At 35.3% G+C, this 22,985-nt stretch overlaps 1 protein-coding gene across 7 annotated transcripts in view; it reads right to left on the bottom strand.

Moving 5' to 3' along the window:
* The window catches only part of LOC125646367 (uncharacterized), a 159,908-nt gene that overhangs the window by 89,746 nt on the left and 47,177 nt on the right, over positions 1-22,985 (bottom strand). For 5 of the 7 annotated variants that reach the window (XM_056158888.1, XM_056158886.1, XM_056158887.1 and 2 more), the window contains 2 exons: positions 7,124-7,230; positions 5,084-5,225 (listed from right to left, as the gene is read on the bottom strand). In XM_056158888.1, the coding sequence (XP_056014863.1) occupies positions 5,084-5,194 (111 nt within the window). In that variant the 5' untranslated portion in view covers positions 5,195-5,225; positions 7,124-7,230. Of the gene's footprint in view, positions 1-5,083; positions 5,226-7,123; positions 7,231-11,738; positions 12,070-12,580; positions 12,605-22,985 lie in introns of those variants that run through there. The other 2 variants (XM_056158891.1, XM_056158885.1) reach the window with 2 other exon arrangements.

The raw sequence follows: 22,985 nt of genomic DNA, 5'->3' as shown, positions 1-22,985 counted from the left end.
TGTACCAGCGATCAGCGGCAATACATGTACACACAAAAACATTACCGTTTTAATGTAATTTGCAAACACAACGATTTACAGAAAATTATGTTTTTAATAAAATCGGATTTTTCAAATGATTGGTGGAAGGACAGGAAGTTCCAGTTCCCACCCTCCAATATTTTTGACAACATATGCTTGACAGTATACAATACAGATCGTTAATTTACGGTCATGCCCTTTCCAGGCACGTAAAACCCCCGGGGGGGGGGGGGGGGGGCAGGAAACCTAACGTTTTACTGTTAATTTACTATGAAAATATGGTCAAGTTCAAGGTTTTTATGTCACACAGCTCCGACGGAAGACCTCTCGTTGCTTTGCAACGAGCTTTGCTCTAGTTTATATAGCAATTTTAATGACAGTTCACTTCCCACTTGTTTTGACAATAATCTGGAGTGAAAGGAAGCCAACCATAATTCTGCCATCAGATTTTGTTTTGACAATCATTAATATGTAGTATAGTAAACCAAATGATCACAAAGCTTATTTTTATTTTATATCAATAAAAATATCTCTCTTTTTAAAAATCTAATTAATAGATTTTTAATATTTTTATAATAAATATGATTAAAGGATTAACAATTTCATGATCATTTATATCAAAATCTAAATTTGAAATTGATATAGATTGTCATAAAAAATATAAATTTTACATATATATATTCTTATACTTTACAAAAAGAACAGATATGTTTTCAAATATATATCAAGTTCATCATTTTCTGACTTTATTATAAACTGTGACTTTTTGTCCTATGACATTTTGTCCTACTGTCATCAAATTTTTAATTGTGACTTTTTGTCCTGTGTCTTTTTGTCCTGTGACTTTTTGTCCTGTGACTTTTTGTCCTACTTTCATAAAATTTCTTATTGTGACTTTTTGTCCATGGTCATTTTGTCCATGACTTTTTGTCCTGTGACTTTCTGTCCTACATTCGACCCGTCGGGCTACTTCAAATGATTTTTATTAGACCTGACATTATATCCACTAACCCTGACCAACTTTCCAGAAATAAATACTTCATGTAAATGACAAACGTTTACGACGTAATTTATTAACTTGATAAACACTTTATTATGGTCAATTCAAATAAACTGTTTAAAATGAACATCGAGTAGATGTCGTAAAACATTACTACCGACCGCGACTTATTTATTAGAACTAAAAATAGAGATCATTCCACCACACGGTTCAAGATTGGTAGTTTCTTGTTTATTATTTAACACGACCATTCGGACTAGTAAATCGACATTTTACCCGACCGGACCTATCATTTAGTAAACTCGGTCGGTCGGACGTGCCATAGTGTCAAACCCTGCAGGGGTATGTTGCCGGTTAAGTTGTGTAAAATTCTTGACAAGCAATAAAATAACAACAAAAATGGTGCTTAAACTGTCCGATTACGAAAACCTTAATCAATATTTAAGGATGTAAATCCTCGTTGTCAAATGCAACTAGTTCATGAAAAAAAGACTAATATCAATATAAACAGAAATGACTTAACGATTATTTGCTTTTATTCATATACGCTATCGATTATTAAAATCCTTAATTTAATCTTTAGATGCATTAGATAATGAAAGCAACAGAGAGAGAGAGAGAGAGAGAGAGAGAGAGAGAGAGAGAGAGAGAGAGAGCGTTGGTAATCATTGATTATAATATTCATGAATGTATGCAGATACGGGAAGTTTAATACGTTCAGTATAAATCTTGAAAGTACAATTTCTTTCTGATTAATTATCCATCCCCTTTCATTCTGATATTTTTTTTATTTCCCATATTGCTTTCTCTACATGTTAAATTTTTCGGCTGGTCCGGGTTAGGACTAATGAATGAGCCCCCCCCCCCCCCCCCCCCCCCCCCCCTCCTTCTAAAACGATGTTACGTGCTTCAAAGCTGTCTATCTCCCTCTTAGTCAAAAATAAAATAAATACATGCTATATATACTGCAACATCATTGGATTTACTGGATAATTCTTCGATTTCACCTTCATAATACATGTTAATGCAAGCGGACTATTTAGGCATTTTTTTCCATCTTCGCTAGCCAAGATTATTCATCCACGAAGGCACAGTTGACACAAAACCCATTGCTAGCGGAGATGAGATGCATTTTACCCCCGTATTATGTTATAACTGACCAAAAACCTAGTACGTTTGTTTTACAACTTTCATTCAGAAGACGCGCAAGTTTGTGAGTCACTGAATAAACGAGAAAACGTCTGCATTTTTATTTCAATCGTTGTCAACTCTATACTTTGTGATATTTCAAGACTACATGTACTCAATTCAATTTATTGGATCTCATCACCATTATGCAATGGTATACAAAAATATAAAGACAAAAAGCTGTTATATATACATTTAGTAAATAATACATGCGTGTAATAAAGTATTTATCAAGTTAGAAAAAAAAACCGTGTTATCATTAATGTGAAGTATGGGCATTTTAGGTAGGGGAGCACATTTTATTTTATTATTTTCTTAATGAAAGTACGGAGTTTTCTAACAGTTTGTTTAAAAGTAAAGATATTTTTAATATTTATTTGTTTAGGTGATAAAAATTTGATTTTTTGCTCACACTACATCACAGTTGCGTACATATTGAAATTCATCTCCAATGTAAACATGTATATAGCTGACCTTAATCACCTATTCCTAATTACAATGAAAACCCTACGTTAAAAATAAACCACTGCTTATGGTACACATTTCTTTGAACTGCTATTTATCAAATTGAAATTACTGGCATGTGATTGTCGTTGTTCATGACCCTTCTTTTATTTGGTGAAATTGTGCTGCACGTGCCGTGAAACAATGTACCGACGAGTGGTAGGAATAACACAGGTGTTTATATACAGGATATCGAGAATTTGGGCCTTTCATAAAAAGGTGTGAACGTCTGCAGGGAAGTCTACATACGGATATGTACCGAAAACACCAACGTATCATTAAACAACAATTGCAAGAATTGAATGATTGATAGCTAATTTCTAAATAATTAATGGGGTGGGGGGCATGCATGCTGGCCTAGCGAAAAGGTTTTTTGGGTGAATCATTTCGGAAATTATTTTTTTGTTTTATCACACGGAGGTACACGGTGGCATCGATGGAGGTACAGGTGACATCCACGGAGATCCTCCGTGGACTTCAATGTCTAGCTCGCGCGGAAAAAAAGGACTTCAAAGGTGCCGACAATTTTAAAGGTCCACCGTGTTTGGGGCAAATTTGTTCCACCGCGTTGCGTGGAACACGCATAAAACTCGTGTCGTGTACTGTACCATTCAGATTCCAGACGACAACGCATGCGTGCTGATCCTGACTTTACCTGATTTATCATTATTTGCGATGGAAAATCACCAACTCTGTTATGGAATATTCTGCACAATAATAACGAGATTCTTCTGTGCAAGTTTATTGTAAAATTATAGACTCTTCTGGATACACCACCCGAAATTTACTCACTGTGCGCGAGACCTTTCACGAATGTATTTGAACACGTATCAACTACTTGTTTTGAAACAACCCTATATCGCGACGCCTGGTGGGAAACTCTAATTGAAGACTTTGATATTTCTCTGGCTGCCGACCTATGTGGGCTGTTCCAATATGACTTGTATTTATCTATCCTCGGCGCAAGAAGCATGATCTCAAACTTGCCTGATTTTGACATTCCAGAACTACATCTTCTAAATTTCGTTTTATAAGAGATGCAGCAGCAATGTATTATAACAAACTTCGAGTTACACTGTAACTAAATATTGTATGCTTGTAACATGTTCTTTAGGAATTCTTTATTCTCCCTCTCTTCCATTGTAATTTCTTGTATTCCTTATATTATTTTGCACATTTGCATATGTCTTGATTAATGCACTACTACTGTACTTGTAAGAATCTCCATCTGGAGGAAAGAAAGAAAGACTCGGGTGAGCTAAAATGGGGGATATAAATATTATTGATTTAGTGCTTTGTGTCCTGTAGAGAATTGGACTCAATAATTGAGACGTCACTAGCTTTAAATGAAGTACCACATTAAACCTTAGCACCCAGGGTCGTAGCAGTGAGGGTTCTTTAACGTCCCAGCGCCTGCTGCGACACGAAACTATATATATATATATACATGTATATATATATATATATGTGTGTGTGTGTGTGTGTGTGTGTGTGTGTGTGTGTGTGTAAGACTCTAAAGTGCGATGGTCGCTCCAAAGTGCGATGGTCACGCCAAACCACGATGGTTTGCGCCAAAGTGCGATGGTTTGTTAACGTTACGGACGCCAAAGTGCGATGGCCACGCCAAAGTCCGATCGTGCGGAGTTCAGTAACGTTTGTGACGTCACGTCATTGTGACGTCATTCTAAACGTCTTTCAAAATAAAACCGAAGAAATGCAACACGGACGACAGCAACGGCAAGGTATACAAGGTTGAGGATAGTGAGAACGGCAATGTACATTTGTTGTCGAACTATCTACTTCGAGCATACAGTCTTTAATGCATGATCATTTATTACTCGTGACGTACACGTAATAAAATCCTGGGGGTATGCTATGATGCAAAACATTCTATACGATTTCGCCATGGAAATTTTTGTGTTTAATAGCACGACAATTAGATGGTAATGATATAAATTGAACTTTTTTTTATGCCTGAACTCTGCACTGATATTTAAGTGAAACAACACACGGTTGGTACAGTCTGTACCAAAACACTGTGTCGTTTACAAACCAATGGATTTTGGCGTGTCACACCATCGCACTTTGGCGTGTCAGACCATCGCACTTTGGCATACGAGTGTGGACCATCGCACTTTGTCGTGTCACACCATCGGGGTTTGGCGCATACCATCGCGCTTTGGCGTGACCATCGCACTTTGGAGTCCCATCGCACTTTGGAGTCTTACATATATATATATATATATATATATATATATATATATATATATATATATATAAACTGTATCCAACTGAATCTCTAGCAGTCTTCTTTGATTAAAATATTTCTGTAAATCAGTACATGGATTCCATCATATAGAAATAACTTACCACTGCTCTGTGATGTCGCTGTTGTGAAGAAGGTAGAACACCCAAGTTCAGCAGCATAAATATAATAAATGTGGAGGGTATCCCCTTTACACGGAATTGTGTTTCAGACATTTAGGCCTGTCCTCATCAGAAGGGTGGCCATCTGAAATTATGAGCAAAATTAACTCAAACTATACTTTAGTATTAAACAGTATAGTATTGTACTAAATAACATTTGTACATGTTTCACACCTCGAACAAAAGATTTTGCGTGTACCAAATAACTTGGTACACTCCAAGTCCAAGCTTCATGATTGGGTACGATCGTGTCTATTATGATTTTTATGTATTTATAATTGATAAACCAATACCATGCAATTATAGAAGATTGGTAACAATCAACGAAGGGCGTCGCGCTTGCTGAATACGCTATTTCAGTTATCAGAACTGGTTTACATATTTGAAGTAGGAGATGAATATCATTACATTTTTTAGTGTACACAGCATGATTTAACAAATGCCAGAAAAGCTTTATTGTCTGAAAATCTAACAAAGAATCCAAATATTGTAAAATTTCACAAACTATTTACATCAACAAATCTTGCACTACTGAAAAGTTCATGTAAATTTCTATTTGTTGTAAAGGAAAATGTAGACCTTACGTAGCTTTGATAATTTCATTAGGATAAAACTTGGTCTCGTGGCCATGTTCATTTGTTGAATTAATCTCTCTCCACTTATTACACAGTAATATAAAATATTCATTCCTGTACATGTTGTATAAGCAGTATGTATTCTGTATTTTCCAACCTCCTCTCTGTAATGCATGTCTGACTGTACATTTATGAGAATAAAGCATTGAATTGAATTGAACCAAACTACAGAAAGGGTGGCTTGGATGACCAACAGAAACAAGAGATCAGACATACGATAGGGGCATGAACACAGTTGAGACGAACATTTTATTTTCCCATTTCTTTTGTTTACAATGCTTAACTAAAGTATTGCTAATGGTCAAGCGAAATTTGAATATCAGTTGTTGAGTTACAAGTGAGATACAGCACTCACAATTCTTTGTTATGTAAACAAGGCTCGTGTAATGATTTTGTTGAGTAAAAAGCCAGGGAAACGTAAAATATTTCGGACGAATAGATTGCTTGCTGGAAAATAGCATGTTTAATACGAAATGATTTGTGATAAACACTAGAAACTATTTAATTGGGTCCAGAATTAACTTGTAAATTGAAAAATCTGCTTTTAAACGAACTTTGACTAGTATATTTAATTAACCCATATCAACAAAAACAGGACACGCGCCTTGTTTACATAATAAAGAATTGTGAGCTCTACATCTCCCATAGACCTTGACAACTGACATTCAATTTGTTCTGACCATTAGAAATAGCTTAGTTAAGTATTCTAAACATTAAAAATGGAAAAATAAAATTTCAAAATGTTCAGCTCAAATCGTATTCATACCCCTTTAATATATATATATATATATATATATATATATATATATATATATATATATATATAAATATAAATATATATAGATATAGACGTGTGTGGAAATGGACATTTTAACGTTTTTCCTTTTTACAAACTTTTCACGGACAATTTAGTGAAAAGGAGAGAAAAAGAAAAAATATTTCATTCGCTCATTTAGGTTAATGTAAATTCTTTGTATTACGTCACAATAATACGCTCCAAATGACTCCCTCTGTATTGTGACGTCATTATATTGTTATAGTCATAACAACATAATTATGTAAAACGTCTGAAGATTTTTTAAAAATGAAAGCGCTTACGTTTTACAACGTGTTGTCATATTTTATTTAATATTTTACCTATTGATTGCCGGGCATTGAGGCAATTTTTCATATTTGGATATATATATATATATATATATATATATATATATATATATATCATCTATTTAAGATCTCTCTCTCTCTCTCTCTCTCTCTCTCTGCGTGTGTGTGTGCGCACGTGTGTGTGTGTTATCTGTCATTCCCCACCACTAGCACTTCATGAAAATAGTATAACATGTGTACTCACCATTTTGTGTTCGGGAGAGAGCTATCAGAAGATTATATACATGTAGGTCGCTGGTAAGCGTGAAGGCATCATGAGGTGTATATTTGAAATATCAAATCGCTATCCACCTAAGTTTAAAAAAAAACAACAGCCAATTTGAAGTTTCCAAAAGGTAAGACAATTCAATTCGTTGTTTTCTTTGAGCCAACTGGCTCGTCAGGCACAGGCACTTGTTTCATACATAATGGTATTATTAAGGAGGGGGCCCATGTATGAAACAAGTGCCTGTGTCGTCAGGATAACAATTGAACACAATGATAATTCAAAGTTAAAAGTCAAAGTTAAAGGCTAAATCAAGTGTCTTCATACTAAATGAAAGGACTTTTCAAGAGACGTGAGACATTCATACGTGAAATATCAACGCCCTATCCCTCTTCGTTGGAAAAATATAGCCCTGGTCACCCACCCACCCCCATATAGTGTGAGGCCGACACCGGGGTCGTGGTAGTTTCACGATAACTTTCGCACATGCGCATAACTACTTCCGCAGGGCAAAGCTATATTTTATCGTACGAAGTACATATTTCAAGACAGGAGAATAAGTGTTTTTTATGTGAAAGTGTATGTGTTTTACCTTTAATATGTATTTTGGGGTTCCGACGTTGCGTTTTGATAGCAATTAGGCCTAATTATACAAGTTTAGCTTTTGAAAAAAAAGCTTAGAGAGTCAGCCATTGGATTTTTATCCCTGTTGGAATGTATTTCAGCATTAGCAAACGTTATTATTTTTTTTTTTTGGAAGAAATAATCTTTTCAGCTTTTATTTTAATAGTTAAAATAACCTGCGTTTCTGGACCGGGTCCGTAAGACATGATCATTACGATAGAATATCCTATGTAATAGTGTCAGTAATTCAAAGTAATCCCTTGCACAGAACAAAATGACTGAAATGAAAAATGCGACGCAGTTTTCTCTTTTATACTCAGGTTGCGGACGTCGGTGAAAGCACCCTCAGCTACAGCATTTAGACAATGGGCGAGACGCCCTTATCGCCTAATTTGTGATTCCTTGTCCATTTCATTATACTGTTTCATAACAGTCTAGCTATATTAAAGCCTTTAATTGAGATGATTAAAAATTAACATTTGAAATACAAATTCTGGCAAGTTTTTAAAGTGCATAACTTTAAAAATCATGAAATATTTAAGAAAAAAGGTGTAAAAATGGATCGTCCGTACAGGTGCCTTGATTGGTAAAATGCTTTTAAATCTAGAATACACCAATCAATCTCTACCCAGAGTTGTCGTTCCTTGCTCTCAAAGTGAGTGTAAGGAACGATCATTCTGGGTAGAGATTGTACACCAATGTTTCGCTGCAAATGTACATATGAATGTAAAGATAAAACTAATATTACTCAACGAAATAGTTTCAGGGGCCAAGCATCATATACAGGGATCTTATTTACATTTATATGCTTCGCTGCGTAAAACACATGTCAGAACTGCGAACCAGTTAAAATTGACCAGTTTACTTAAGAACCTACAACACTGCCAGTTTACGTTGAAGGTTTCTTTGCAATTACTTTTCCATTTAGTAAAATGTGCTTATTTCTACTGATATAACAGATACGATTATGGTGTAAAGAATAAATTTTAATCGTAAAATCAATAAAACGGAATTCTTTAATTCGTAACGAAGTTCTTAGGAATGACGAACTTAAAGATTACCTTCAAAGTGGGAACCAGTTTAATTTAAACCAGTTTTGTTTTTTATTTAGCGAGGAAAATAATGTGTCCGTTTTGTAAGACTTTCTTATTTTAACTGAAAATACAGATATCTGTTGTAGACAACATATTTCATATTTGCAAATCAATACACACAGATCACAGTATCGTTTTTACTGTTACGAAGTGATCAAGAATGACTTCCTTCAAGATCGCCTTACTGTTACGAAGTGATCAAGAATGACCTACTTTAAGATCATCTCAATGCCCACAATTCCAAAGAGCGCAAGCGCATTTGAAGTTCTTCGTATGATAACTAGTCAGCCCGAGGGCTGACTAAATATCTTTTTAGAAATATAATTTAAAAAATGGGCATTGAAATTGCTACCCTATAGGTATACACGGGAACTTCCGTGTTTACATTGACAACGAAAATGGCAAACTGGGAGATTTCTAACACAAAAAGCTGAAAACCATCAATGTTTTTATGGCTGAAATACAGATAAAGTTAAAATTGTATGCATGTGAAGGAGTCAGCCCAGATATTTCAGACAATGCCCCCCCCCCCCCCCACCACCACCACCACCACCACCCACACGCACACTGTACTTCATATTTGACACTATTGTTAGATGCCAGTATCATAATGGATATTTTAGTGTAAATTAAATCATATATTTTTGAATAGAAATGATATAGTGTGATTATCGTTGCATTTTGTTGATAAGGAAAAAGAATAAAGAGATAAGCATTATTGATTACGGACACTTGCAGGTTTATCAATAGATAATGCACAGATGTTAGAAATAACTTGTGTACGTGGTCAGTGTGTAAGAATACATGATATCACTGGGGTCAGTTCAGAAATAAATAGCTTCTCACATATAGCCAGGGAGATGAGAATGCTGAATCCCCTTATTAGGATAGGCGTTATGTAAGAAGAAGAATAAGTGGTATAAAAACGCGCGCAAGACGAAAAGTCGTCAGAATTCCTTCGCTAAATTCTGACGAAGTCTTGCTGCTTTTAGGTAAGAAGAAGTTGCATGAGTTTGTAGTTTATAAGATTAACTTGTTAAATTTGCTAAGATAATGGATTGTTTTATTGATTATTTATTTGTTGATGTTTAAGCTTTACTTTAATAATCGTAAATATAAAATTGTATTTATTAAATATGTGTGTTAAAAATAAAGAATTCCTTCGCTAAATTCTGACGAAGTCTTGCTGTTTGTAGGTGCTGGGGACGCTATACACCAAAATTAACGGGTTAGACTTTTCGCATTGGAATTCAGTAGTAATCGCTAAATGAATTAGTTGATAATTCATAAGGGGAGACTGAACTTCTTTTAATTCCATTGAGCTAAGACCCTGCGACTATAATGGATACCCCGAATACGGGAAAATCATAAATATAACAAATGAGAAATAAACGTTATGATACCACGCTCAGATTGTCGTTTAAAGAAATCTAGACACATGATTTTGAGACTAACGGAAGAAGGGGAACGGATAGAAAACGGTTAACCACAGAGGACTAGACAAGGTGGTAAAACACTTTGAAGCTGGTGATCTGTCACAAATAATGACAGTCACAAATAATGACAGTACAGGTATCAATTTCATAAATCAATATTTTAAAGTTGTAATTTAATGCCTCGTTCACACGAAGAATTTAATTCGCGTTAAACGTAAGTTAATGCGAATTAAATCTGAATGACTTGCCCCAGATATTCAGTATCAATAGTACCAAGGTCAAAATCTTCATCATCCGTAAATAAAAAATCCAATTCAGCCGTATTTACATTCATATCAGAATTACCCCACTCCTGATATTTGCAGACGATGTAGGTTACAAAAAAAAAAAAAAATGAATGTTTGAAAATTTAATGGAAATCTTATCAGTGTATCGACATTCCTAAGCAAGTCCTAGATTAAAAAAAAAAATGTAGTGCATGGTGTGGAGATACATGTATTCTTACGCGGACAGGCGGTACTAAAAAAAACCGGATCAAACTAGTTCGCAATAAACATGCATTTATTATCCCAGATGAAAACAATATCAATTTCAAAAGAAATGTCAGAGAAAAGATTTAGTGAATATAAATATTATTATTTCATAATTATTGTCATAATCATCGTAAGTCCCTATCCGACACAGAATGTTCAACATTTGAAAGCATGGAATTTGGTATTTTTTTTTTAGAAACTACAAGATTAAATTGTGAATGTTTCACAAATAAAGTGACAGGGTTGTGTATTTATTCTGACATCAAAATTATCTTTTTTCCCCTCCCTTATCTTTTCATTGTCCTCAACCATATGAAACGAAAAAAATATTTTCTAATTTTTGATTTCCTTTGCATTTCTTTTTAAAATTATTTGCAAATAGCAGTGTTATATAACATCCATAGGACATGTATATATCTGTATATAAAAATGAATTGATCTTAATTAGACTGGAACGTCGTAAGTCGCGAGTGCCCGGCAGCGACCGGGGTCATTCATGAATGGTTATTCACAACAAATGTACAGGTAACTAACAAACGTCGGGTTTTAAGGATTTGTTCCGAGATTGAAATTTGGAGTTTAATTTAGGGAACGACGATTACTGAGATACCATGCACTCGTACAGTATTCTACATTGAATATAGTCGATCTATAGTGTATATATATTCGGCCGAATAATGACTGAACGGGTATTAGACATACCAGTCGCGGAATGATAAGTTGTATTCCTCCGCTATGCTCGACACGTATGACGTGTCGATATATATATATATATATATATATAAATGGCCGGGTCTGCATGACATTGATGAGACTGCATGCAATTTTTAAAGTGCTTTGGATTATTCAGGACATGGTTTAATTACACGAAGGAAAATCTCTTGCATACAGTAATTGCATAACTTACCAATACTTTGTGTTAGGAAAGGATTTAATTGGATCCGAGATGCTCTGCGAAATTTGTTGTATGGTATCAAAACACATGCCCTAAAGTTAACTGTATGTGATTCGGTACAATTAGAATACAATGCATGCAACCTGTAATTGCATCCAATTTGCAAATTTAACACGTCGTTTTGTATGCTTGCATCACATTTTAAACTTTTTTTTTATGTGCACATATGCAATCAGCAGATTTTTGGTCGGACTATTTCTTTTGTTGGAGTTTGGAAGGTGGAGTCTAATATGCGACACGTATACACAAGCACCTGAAGTATGGATAGCTTGTATAGATTTTATGTACATAACCCCCCCCCCCCCCCCCCTTCTGGAATGAAATCATTTTAAACAGAACCAAAAATGTATCCAAAATATGTTAATTCCCCACCTATCACCCTCATAAGTCGATCTGAAGTCAGTTTGTACCCTCTGTAAGCTTGAGATTTGTGAGATACTAATATATGTACTGTGCACAGTAATAAAAGAAATCTCCATCACACAAGGAATCACTGATCATTTTATTGTAAAAATCATGAAAACAAAATAGCAGTGATAATTTGACGCCTTTAACCTGAAGATTTAATTAAATAGGGTTCCCAATGTAGGACGATCGCCATGAAAACAAAAATAGTGCTGAAAGAAGTAATAGTAATTCGCTATATATTTTGTTCTTTTTGGATGGATGCATCATGCAAACTAGATAACTGAATTAAAACAATTTATTTTTTTCTCATGATTAAATGGACACATGCTTATCATTTATAAAGAGTTATCGATCTTTTCACATAACATAAGTTAATTGACACTCACCACGTCGGCAAGCACAGTCATGAACATTGAACAGATTAAGGATGTTAGCTCCTGAGCTTTTGAGTACAACTGCGCAGGATACTACAACTAAGTATTCACTGGTTCAATACTGGTCCCATTGGTGCAAATATATAGCACATCTATTGCTGAACCCTATCCAATTGAATTTTTTGTGTCAATTCAAATTTTGAAAGGGTTTGACAGGGACTATATTTTGTGGCGGAAGGGTTCACTAATCAAAAAGTTCTAATTCTGCATGGTATTACAGTTTCTGTTTCATCCAATGTATCGTCTATTTTCATACCCCTGTACGTGTATTTTAGTTTTATAATTTATGATACAGGTAGTTGAGACTTGAAACTAGTTCAAATGTTATAATTTATTAACTTGGTTGATACATTTTTCCAAACAGAACACCGATTTTAAAAAAAGTTTTAATTAATTTACTCGAAATTTTGTATAAAATTTCAGTATTTTCGCCAAGAATTCAAAAATTGATCTCCAACCCCCAATTTTTTTAAGTTGCATTTTAAATTGGAAGACACCAGACCTTGAAAATTATGTAAAATTTTAGAAATTGACATTACTCCTAATATGTCCTTTTAAACTCTCAATTTTGATGTCATGAAATTTTTCGTATATCAAGTGCAAAAAGGTCATTATTTATTCCCTTTACTAGTATTAATTTCTTTTTTCATCTGTAGTGTTAGAGGACATGATTATGTATCTATTTTATGGAATGGTTGATTTGTGTTGCTTATGCATACTGTTGACACTAACAGAAAAATCAAGTTTAATTGAATAAATCTTAAGTGCAAAAAGGTCATGTTTAGAATACTATAGCTCAATAACAAGCGTTGCGACCCCAGTTTTCCTTTTTAATTTCCTAATTCCCCTTCAATGTAAAAATCAAAAATACACTTCCCAAAAAAATTACATTACTCCACATGTCAGATGCGAACCTAACACAAGGTATACAAAATCCAAAAATACTGTCGTGAACATATGCATTTATATGTATTTATGCACCCGTATATTTATGTTCATTGTAGACTTTATTTTCTTTTATCATAGCAGGTTTTCAATTCTTGCAACTGTTGTTAGGACATAATTGCTCTAACTGGATTGTCACTAGGACATGTACATGCATGTGCACACATTAGATATACATGTATCATTATGTATTATATCAGTGGTTTAGTGTTAGAATAGTTTCCTGACCGTTGATAGAACTTGGTGACCCGTCCCTTCCTCAGGAAAAAGGAAAATGTTTACAGACATGTAAGATGATTATATATATATATTGTATAAACAAGATGTGTTTGTGAAACAATTGTCGGGGGCATTTGTATTTCACAAACACATCTTGTTTTTTTTTTTTTTTTTTTTTTTTTTTTTTCTTTTTTATTATTATTATTATTATTTTGCTTGATTAGCTTGGATTTGATTTAAAGCTGTTTTCAAATATACAATACACATGAGTGAACCCACAACAATAGACATTTAGCAGCAGTTTTCATCCGCCATAATCATTGAAAAGAATGCACCGCCAAATGTAGTACGCTTACAAAATTTCATCATTTACTCGACCGATGACATTTTTGCATATGCATGCACATATGATATTTACCTGCTGTATGAAAAAACGAGTAGACTAAGGAACATGCTCACGGTGTAAATATATTCTTTCACGTACTTTTCAGGTTAGAACTAGTTTAAATACATACATACCAACAAGATAGAAAATGAATATAATGTTGAAGTTTTAAAGGAAAAATCTCACTGTTGCCACATCACAGATTGATTGATTGATTGATGTTTTTCGCCACACTCAACAATTTTTCAGTTATGTAGTGGCGCCCAGTTTTTGTTGGTGGAAGAGAGAACCCAGATACAATGTAACTGGGAAGAGACCACCGGCCTTCCGAAAGTAAACTGGGAAACTTTCTCACTTACCGGCACGAGCGGGATTCAAACCCGCCCCGACCAGAGGTGAGAGGCAGTGTGATTATGAGCGCGATGCTCTAACCACTCGGCCACGGAGGCCCCTAACCCCCTCATCACAGAATGTTACCGTATGTTTATACCTTTTACAGGAAACAACATATGTACATATGTACCAGCTGACGAAACTGAGAATGTCGTTCCATTAATACACATAATGTGAAGTGGTACAGTGTGCATATTCAATTCACAAAGGCTAAGCCCGTTTTGGGCCCGAACTCTGTGATACCATAAATATAGAAAGGGGTCGAACTCTGACCCAGATAAAAAATCTAACTACTCGCTTCAAATGACTAAAAATCTTAAACTAGGTACACTATGCGTAATTTGTCATTTTCCTTGTATAGATTGATGTTCTAACTATACTTGCATGCCAAATTTCATATCGGCCTATACGTCATCTTTCTCTCGATTTCACTTGTTTATTTTTACTAGGACATTTACCGTAAGATTTAGGTTATTTTTTGTCTAAACATCTTTAATCTAAGATGTTCCAAGTAAATATTTTTGAGGACCTAACATACGATGTAAACGACGAGTGTGTATTTATCATAAACCAACTCATGTATTCAAAATGTACATCTTCCATCCAGTTCGACGTTTGAAATTGAAAATTGTACAGTACTTATTGATATTTTTAACAAAATAACTGTATACTATTTCCAATTTAACATAGCACACTGTACTTTATGAATTAATTTAGCAGGGGAGTACGGGCCCGAATTATCGTCGTGAATTTGTTGACGGTACATGTACACGTACATGTATGTAATGGTATGCTTTCGGTGGACATACAATTATACTAAGGTACAAGTGAGTCCTGTCTTGACATTTGAAGACGCAGAGAGGGATATCAAGGAAGCTAAGAGCCGTGGAGTCCGTGTCTGCTCATCCATATGGAGGTACACCGTTGCTCTAGCAACTCATGAGGCGCACTTGATTTGTCTACACCGTTGCACACCCGGTGCAGTCGGTTTACATCTAATAATCAGGTGCAATATCGTTGTGGTGTAGTACATGTATATTCAATATGAACATTTAACAGCTGAAGAGATCCTCATCGAAGAGTTAACAGCATACTTGCTTTTCACGATCCGGCGTTCTCGGGTTAACCGGCGATGACCGGCGACACACTTGATAGTGAGCCGGCCAAGAATTGCACACGCATCAAGCCGGTTGAGCCGTAAAATTTTGATAGGCGAAGACGGTTTCAAGCTGGCGCCTTTGGAGACAGTAGTATCGAGAATTGCTTATTTTAAGACATGTTTTTCATTTTTACACTGGTGAAATAAACATGATTTGTAAATATGTTGGTTATTTTTATGCAGAATAATGTTTATACAATAGAAGGTCAACATTATCAGTACTGTACTGTAGCCGGGTCATTTGGTTCTTAGCGCGTCACCGGGTATACCCAGTTTAGTTCGAGTCGGCCGGATTTTATCAGAATAAAGTATGCTAAAGTTTTTTAATTTTAATGTGCATAATTATTTTATAAATACCTACGTACATCGGAAAAAATACCAGGTCATACTCCAAAATATTGGTTGATTTTTTTTTTTTTTTTTTTTTTGCGCCAAACTTGTTTTTGATAATTATACGAGATATCATTCGTTTTCACATATTCTTTTGAATACATTTAAACTCTTGTACATTGTAAATGACTATATACTGTATACTCAAATCATCCTTTTATATACATTACATATAACAAATACGAACTGAAATAACCAACAAATGCCCATTGTTAGGGTATAAATGGTGTACACCTTTGCACACTTGATTACGGAGAGGTTAATGGCGGATTTAAGGAGGGGGGGGGGGGCAGCCGCCGTCCCGCCTAAAATTTTCAAATTTAAGGTAAATCGTGGTCTTGGTCTCTTGTTTAGAAAAATGTAAACTCTAGGAAAAATAGATAACAAAGTATATTTGATTTATTTACATGCAATTACTTTTATTGGGAGAGCTTACCCCCCATTCCCCCCCCTCCACCCCCACCCCCCAAACCACTTAAGATTTGCGTAATTTTATTAATTTCACCCTATTAAAATTGACAGAAAATAGTAAAATGAACTACAAATGAGACATATTCCAAGCCCAATATAATCTGTAAAATTCAGGAGCTTCCAAGCCCCCCCCCCCCCCCCCAGCCGCAATTCCTGGATCCGGCCCTGAAAGGGTAATGTGTGGTCGGGATAGACAGAACAAGCGCGACGAGTTTTTCTCAATTCACACCAGCATTTCAAGATGACAACAGTTGATGGTTATAACAAGTCAAAACTTCATTTTAGTTTTGAAACTCCCTTGCATTTCGATCCGGAATAAAATCCTTTACTACACATTATAATTTTCATTATGGGCCTGCACAAGCCGGTCCACTCTATGATATAAGTTTGGAGAAGTCTCATGTGTTTCTGCGGGACGGATGTCTGTTACTGCGGAAGTATTCTAATAAAGAATGCATGAGTTCTTTTATTTATCTATTTCATCTTATCATTACACTTGTTTTTTGACAAGGCTTTATATTTTATTCTTTTATGATCACGAAAAAAATAATTCATGATATGATATGTAACACTTCCAACTATAATTTTAAATCTCAAAACCTTTGCACAGTTTGCATAGCGAGGCATTCTATAATTTGATTGATTGATTGATTGATAGATTGAAAATTGTTTAAGCCCCGTTTACACGCTCTGCTTTTGCAGCTGCTTTGAAGCAGAGCTGCAAAGGCAGACCGTGTAAACTAGGAAATATGCACTGCAGGCCTGCAAGCAGACGGAATAGAACATGCTCTATTTAAGTCTGCTTTGCAGACGTAACTGACCAATATATGCTAATAAACTGAAAGCAAACATGGTAAAGCAGAACGTGTAAACTCTCTGTCTGCTTTGCAGAGTAAAATGCAGACCTAAAAGCACAGGTGCTTGTGGACAGGACTTCCGGTACCCCCCTTCTTTTATTTTTAAATGTTCAATTCCTTGGGCATTTCGGACGTATTTTTGATAAAATATGTAACTTCAGAGTTTATTTATTTCAATGGAATACACAAATCTCGCATAGAAACCGTTTTTAAAAATGTCATATCACCGATCATAATCGGTGATATGACATTTTTAAAAACGGTTTCTATGCGAGATTTGTGTATTCCATTGAAATAGATAACCTCTGAAGTTACATATTTTATCAATAATAGGTCCGAAATACCCAAGGAATTGAACATTTAAAAATAAAAGAAGGGGGGTACCGGAAGTCCTGTCCACAAGCACCTGTGCCTAAAAGCAGCTACAAAAGCAGAGCGTGTAAATGGGGCTTAACGACCCTCTCGAGTATTTTTCACTCATATGGAGACGTCACCATTGCCGGTGAAGAGATGCATGCAAAATTTAGGCCTATGATCGGCGCCTGCGGCCTTTGAGCAGAGAGGGATCTTTATCGTGCCACATTTGCTGTGACACGGGCGCTCGGTTTTTGCGGTCTCATCCGACGAACCGCCCCATTTGGTCGTCTCTTACGACAAGCAAGGATACTGAGGACCTATTCTAACCCGGATACCCATGGGAACTATAATTAAAAGACAGAAAATCAATTGTGTTTGACAAGCGGTGTGTGCCACGCCATCAAGCTGTACGTACACGAACTGCACGAGAACTAGATTCGGTCATAACATGTCAACCTGCAGGGGTGAATCCAAGGATTTTTTATTTCATAAAGTGTTTTAAAAGTTGATCTAAAAAAATATCTTTGAAATATTGAATTGCACATGAAAAAACAAAAACCAAACCAGATTTCAACGAAAAGATTACATTCTACCATTATAATTACTTTTGGCTTTTAAAAGGGGTGGGTGGGTTCCCACCTCAGAATGCGTTATTTTTACCATTTTTAAAGCAAATTTTTCTGACGAAAGCCGGGGGGAGGGGGGGTGTCTGACCCCGGAGCCTGCTATGGATCCGCCCCTGAACTGGAGCATTACATTGGGTTGGGGAAAAGTGGAGGGGAGTTACAGCCGTATCAAATGTTTATGTCTGTCCAAATTGTAATACAATGAATCCTGAGAATTTTAGAAGTAATCTGTAAATAAGAGAAGAAAAATAGAAGAAGGAAAAAAAACCAAAAAAGGACACCGCACCTGGTACCTGGAAAGAAAAGCACGATGAAATCATGTGATGATGTAGATATAATCAGGCATGTTGCATTGTATCGTGGTATTATTTCCCCCTTGGGTTTTTTTGTTTGTTTGGTTTTTGTTTTTGTTTTTTCTTTTCTTTTTAGGGGGCAGCCGGAGAAGAAGTTGATTTCACAATGGTTTGAAAATTCCTATCTTGCAAAATTCCAAAATGAAATCAAAGCTCTAAATCCTAAATTGTTGGGGTAAGGGGACAAGGGTTGATCCTTTATTTCATAAAGTGTTTTAAAAGTTGATCTAAAAAAATATCTTTGAAATATTGAATTGCACATGAAAAAACAAAAACCAAACCAGATTTCAACGAAAAGATTACATTACATACGGATGCAATATACATGTACATATAATTAACATTGTCCAGGCGTGGATCTAGAAAATTTTCGGGGGGGGGGATGAACCAGAGGATTAGGTTGTTGATATCATGATATGTATTTTGTATTTTTATGCCCCTGAGATCGAAGATCGGGGGGCATATTGTTTTTGTTTTGTCTGTCATTCTGTCATTCCGTCTGAAACTTTAACCTTGCTAATACCTTTTGAACAATAAGTGATAGAGCTTTGATTTTTCACACGGGTATTCCTTATGACAAGACCTTTCCGTGGGTACCAACATTTTTGACCCCGTGACCTTGACCTTGTAGTTTCACCTACTTTTTGAAAACTTTAACCTTGCTAATAACTTTTGAACAATAAGAGATAGAGCTTTGATATTTCACATGAGTATTCCTTGTGACAAGACCTTTCCGTGGGTATTGAACCTTTTGACCTTGACATTTGACCTACTTTTATTTATTTTTTTACATTGGTCATAACTTCTAAATGGTAAATATTAGAGTTTTCATTTTGTACATGAGCATTTCTTTTGGCAAGATATTTCTACTGGTACCAAGATATTTGTTCTTGTGACCTTGGTCATCTTCGAAATTGGCCATTATCGGGGGCATTTGTGTTTCACAAACACATCTTGTTTTTGTTTTTTGTTTTTTATCGTCTGCATAGGATTTTTTTTTAGGTTAGCTACCAAATAAAAACACTTTTAAAACGAATTTGCAACGTTTATTGCCAAGGGATTTGATCAAACGTTCAATGTTTAACAAAAAACCTAACTAAATGCATATAGTTTTCCTCAACACCCCCTCCCCCTTGAAACTGAATTCGATGAATGTTGAAAATAAAAATAATCAGTGTGTGAAAAACGATGTCGAATGACATAAACTTACGGGAATTTTTACCCCCCCCCCTCTCCTAACTATTTGAATTATTTACATTTGTATCCTGCAATCAATGCAGTATTGATGTTCCCGGGAAAATAAAGACACTATACTCTGATATCTATCTCTCACACTCTCGCACTCTCTTTTTAAAACCAAAATCAAAGGTGTGTGTTGCAACCTCCGTAACCCCACCCCCACCCCCTCGCCTCCAACTAGATCCACCAATCGTAAAGTAATGTACATGCATTGGTTGCATAATTTCTGCGTATCTAATTGTTTTGGTTGCCCAATCTCCAAAATATTGATTAAAATTAATGTTGAAGAATTAAAGATATGCTAAAGATATCTAGATCCTGATCTCAATAAGTAGAGGACTAATATTTACAGATTTTGTTACATTATGACCTACATGTAACATTGCCTGCGAAAAAAAAAATCACACTATGGACACATATCGATCAAATCAGTGACTAAAATTATTATGTAGTCACATTATTTTTCATGAATTACAGAAAATTCCCTTATCTGACAAGGGAAATAACTTGCCCAACATTGTGAAAAATGTATTCCATTTAGAGTTCTTTTTATTCATAAATATAAGAGTTTTTACCACGTGACTTCACGAAAATTGCCAAGATCAAAAATTTTCACGTGCAACATCACGGAAAAGAAATTATAATTATTTATGATCCTTAGCCCAGATGCACTAGCCAAGTGGACTGCAGTCGTTTTTTGCTCAAAGCAGGTAAAGCAGAACAAGTTTGAGAATAGAATATGTTATTTGTTTAGTAATTGACAAAAAGTATATACAGTACAGGGGATAATTAAAACCAAGTAAAAATTAAGATAATATGCTGCAAATCACTAGATGACCCCCCTGTTACATACATCTATAATATTAACATTGAGAAAGAGAACATATATACACAAAATAAAAACATCCGATAGGGGGTCTAACAAGACGACTCCCTATTGCATACACATATGTAAAAAGACTAGCACAAAAATATTGCATGCCCACAAAAAAGGTGGGTAGCAACAACAAAACAAGGCCACGAATCCAAGACAAAATAAACTAGTTCTAATTGTAACGGGGACCGTTACACATGTTCCCCAAACCTCCCCCAATTAAAAAATGATGTTTTTGTGAATCTATAGCAAAAAATCATTTTATTTTAGCCTTTAATTACATGTAGTACGTTCAATATGGTCATTTCAGTACCCAAAAATGAAAGAAAGCGTTGCACGCGCATACACGCGCACGCGTGTATGATTCCGAATTTTTGTTGATGTCGTTCAACAGGCATGTGTATCATATACCCACAGTGTGAATTTCATAACGTTTCCATCAAATATAAGGAAGTTATAGCGATTTTAAAATCGTCCAATCAGAATTCAGCACACGTGCATGCACGTGCTGAGCAGTAATTCTAACCACAGCAATTTGTAAGGAGTACCAAGACACATCTAAACCATTAATATCAATAGAATTTGATGAAAAACAAAAACGTTATCATCCTTTAAAAATTGAACATTTAAAAAACGTTGCACGCGCATGCGCGTGTACGTTGGCATTTTTTTGTTACACCAATATATAGATACAGATATTGTCTATGTATGCTGTGAATATCATCTCATTCGCTTCATAAATAAGATAGTTACAAACGTTTTAGTATTATCCAATCAAAATGAAGAGCACGTGCATGCGCATGCAAATTGGTAATTTTGACCATGTAAATCAGTTAAGGGTCTCAATATCTACCTATGATATGAATTTCAAGCCATTTCAATGAACAACAAAAAAGTTAGACTGATTCCAAAGTTAGTGTACAAATTTTGTAATGCGCGTGCACGCGCATGCGTGCACGCGCATGCGTGCGCGTGCTGACAAAATAACTATTATTTTTCATATGTACAAATGATATACTATCATCCTATTTAGGTTTTATATCGCTTCCTTTAATATTCTGATTTTCCATTTTTTGTACCAAAATTGCAATGCACGTGCGCGCGCGCGCATGCACGTGCAGAGAAAATGACTATCACTATGCACATCTGCAAACGCTATACTATCATCCTGGAAAGTTTCATATCGATCCCTTCTTTAGTTTCTGAGAACACTACCGGACAAAAAAGTACCGGAGAAAAAGAATAATAACTAGATGCGATCTCGTTGCGAGCAACGAGTGGGTCTTCCGTCCAATTTTAGATGTGATGAGATAAGAATTCGAATGAGATTTTCGTTCATGAATAATGATACAAATATATTGTCTAGACGTACAATTTAGCTTCGGTAATGTTTTACAAATATTGATCATTTAAGTGCTATGAATTAAAGACTCTCTGTCGCTCTCGGCCACTAATTGAAGGGGTCAGCCTTTTTTTCGACAAAACAGTTAATAATGTTATATATACTGCGATACAAATTCGACTGATCAGGCGAGTCATGTCGCCCGGAGGCCTATTTTTTTTTATATATATCATTCTAGATATATCTCGCAAATCTGAACAAATTTTGTTCTACATGTCCTATCAAAATTTTCTTGAGAAAAAAGTTATTGATTGCGACATTTATCAGATTGTTAAGGCGAGTCATAAGGCCCGTGGGCTTTTTTCTTGATATCATTTGAAAGATCTTGCAAAACTGAACAACTTTTGTTCTACATGTCTTATCAAAAGTTTCTCCAGAAAAAGTTATTGATTGTGACACAAATAAAACTGTTCAGGCGTATCATGAGGCCCGTTCGCCTTTTTCATGATGTTGTTCGAAAGATCTTTCAAAACTGAACAACTTTTGTTCTAGATGTCTTATTAAAAGTTTCTTGACAAAAATGTTATAGCTTGCAACAATAGCCCAACTGCTCAGGTGAGCCATGAGACCCGCAGGCCTATTTCTTAACATCGTTAGTTAACGCTTGCGAAACTGAAGAACATTTGTTCTACATGTCTTATCAAAAGTTTCTCCAGAAAAAAAGTTATTGATTGTGACACTAATCAA

This window comes from Ostrea edulis, chromosome 3 (assembly GCF_947568905.1).
Source record: "Ostrea edulis chromosome 3, xbOstEdul1.1, whole genome shotgun sequence".
Lineage (NCBI taxonomy): Eukaryota > Metazoa > Mollusca > Bivalvia > Ostreida > Ostreidae > Ostrea > Ostrea edulis.
Note: the sequence above shows the minus strand (reverse complement) of the source record. Positions and strands in the feature narration are given on the sequence as shown.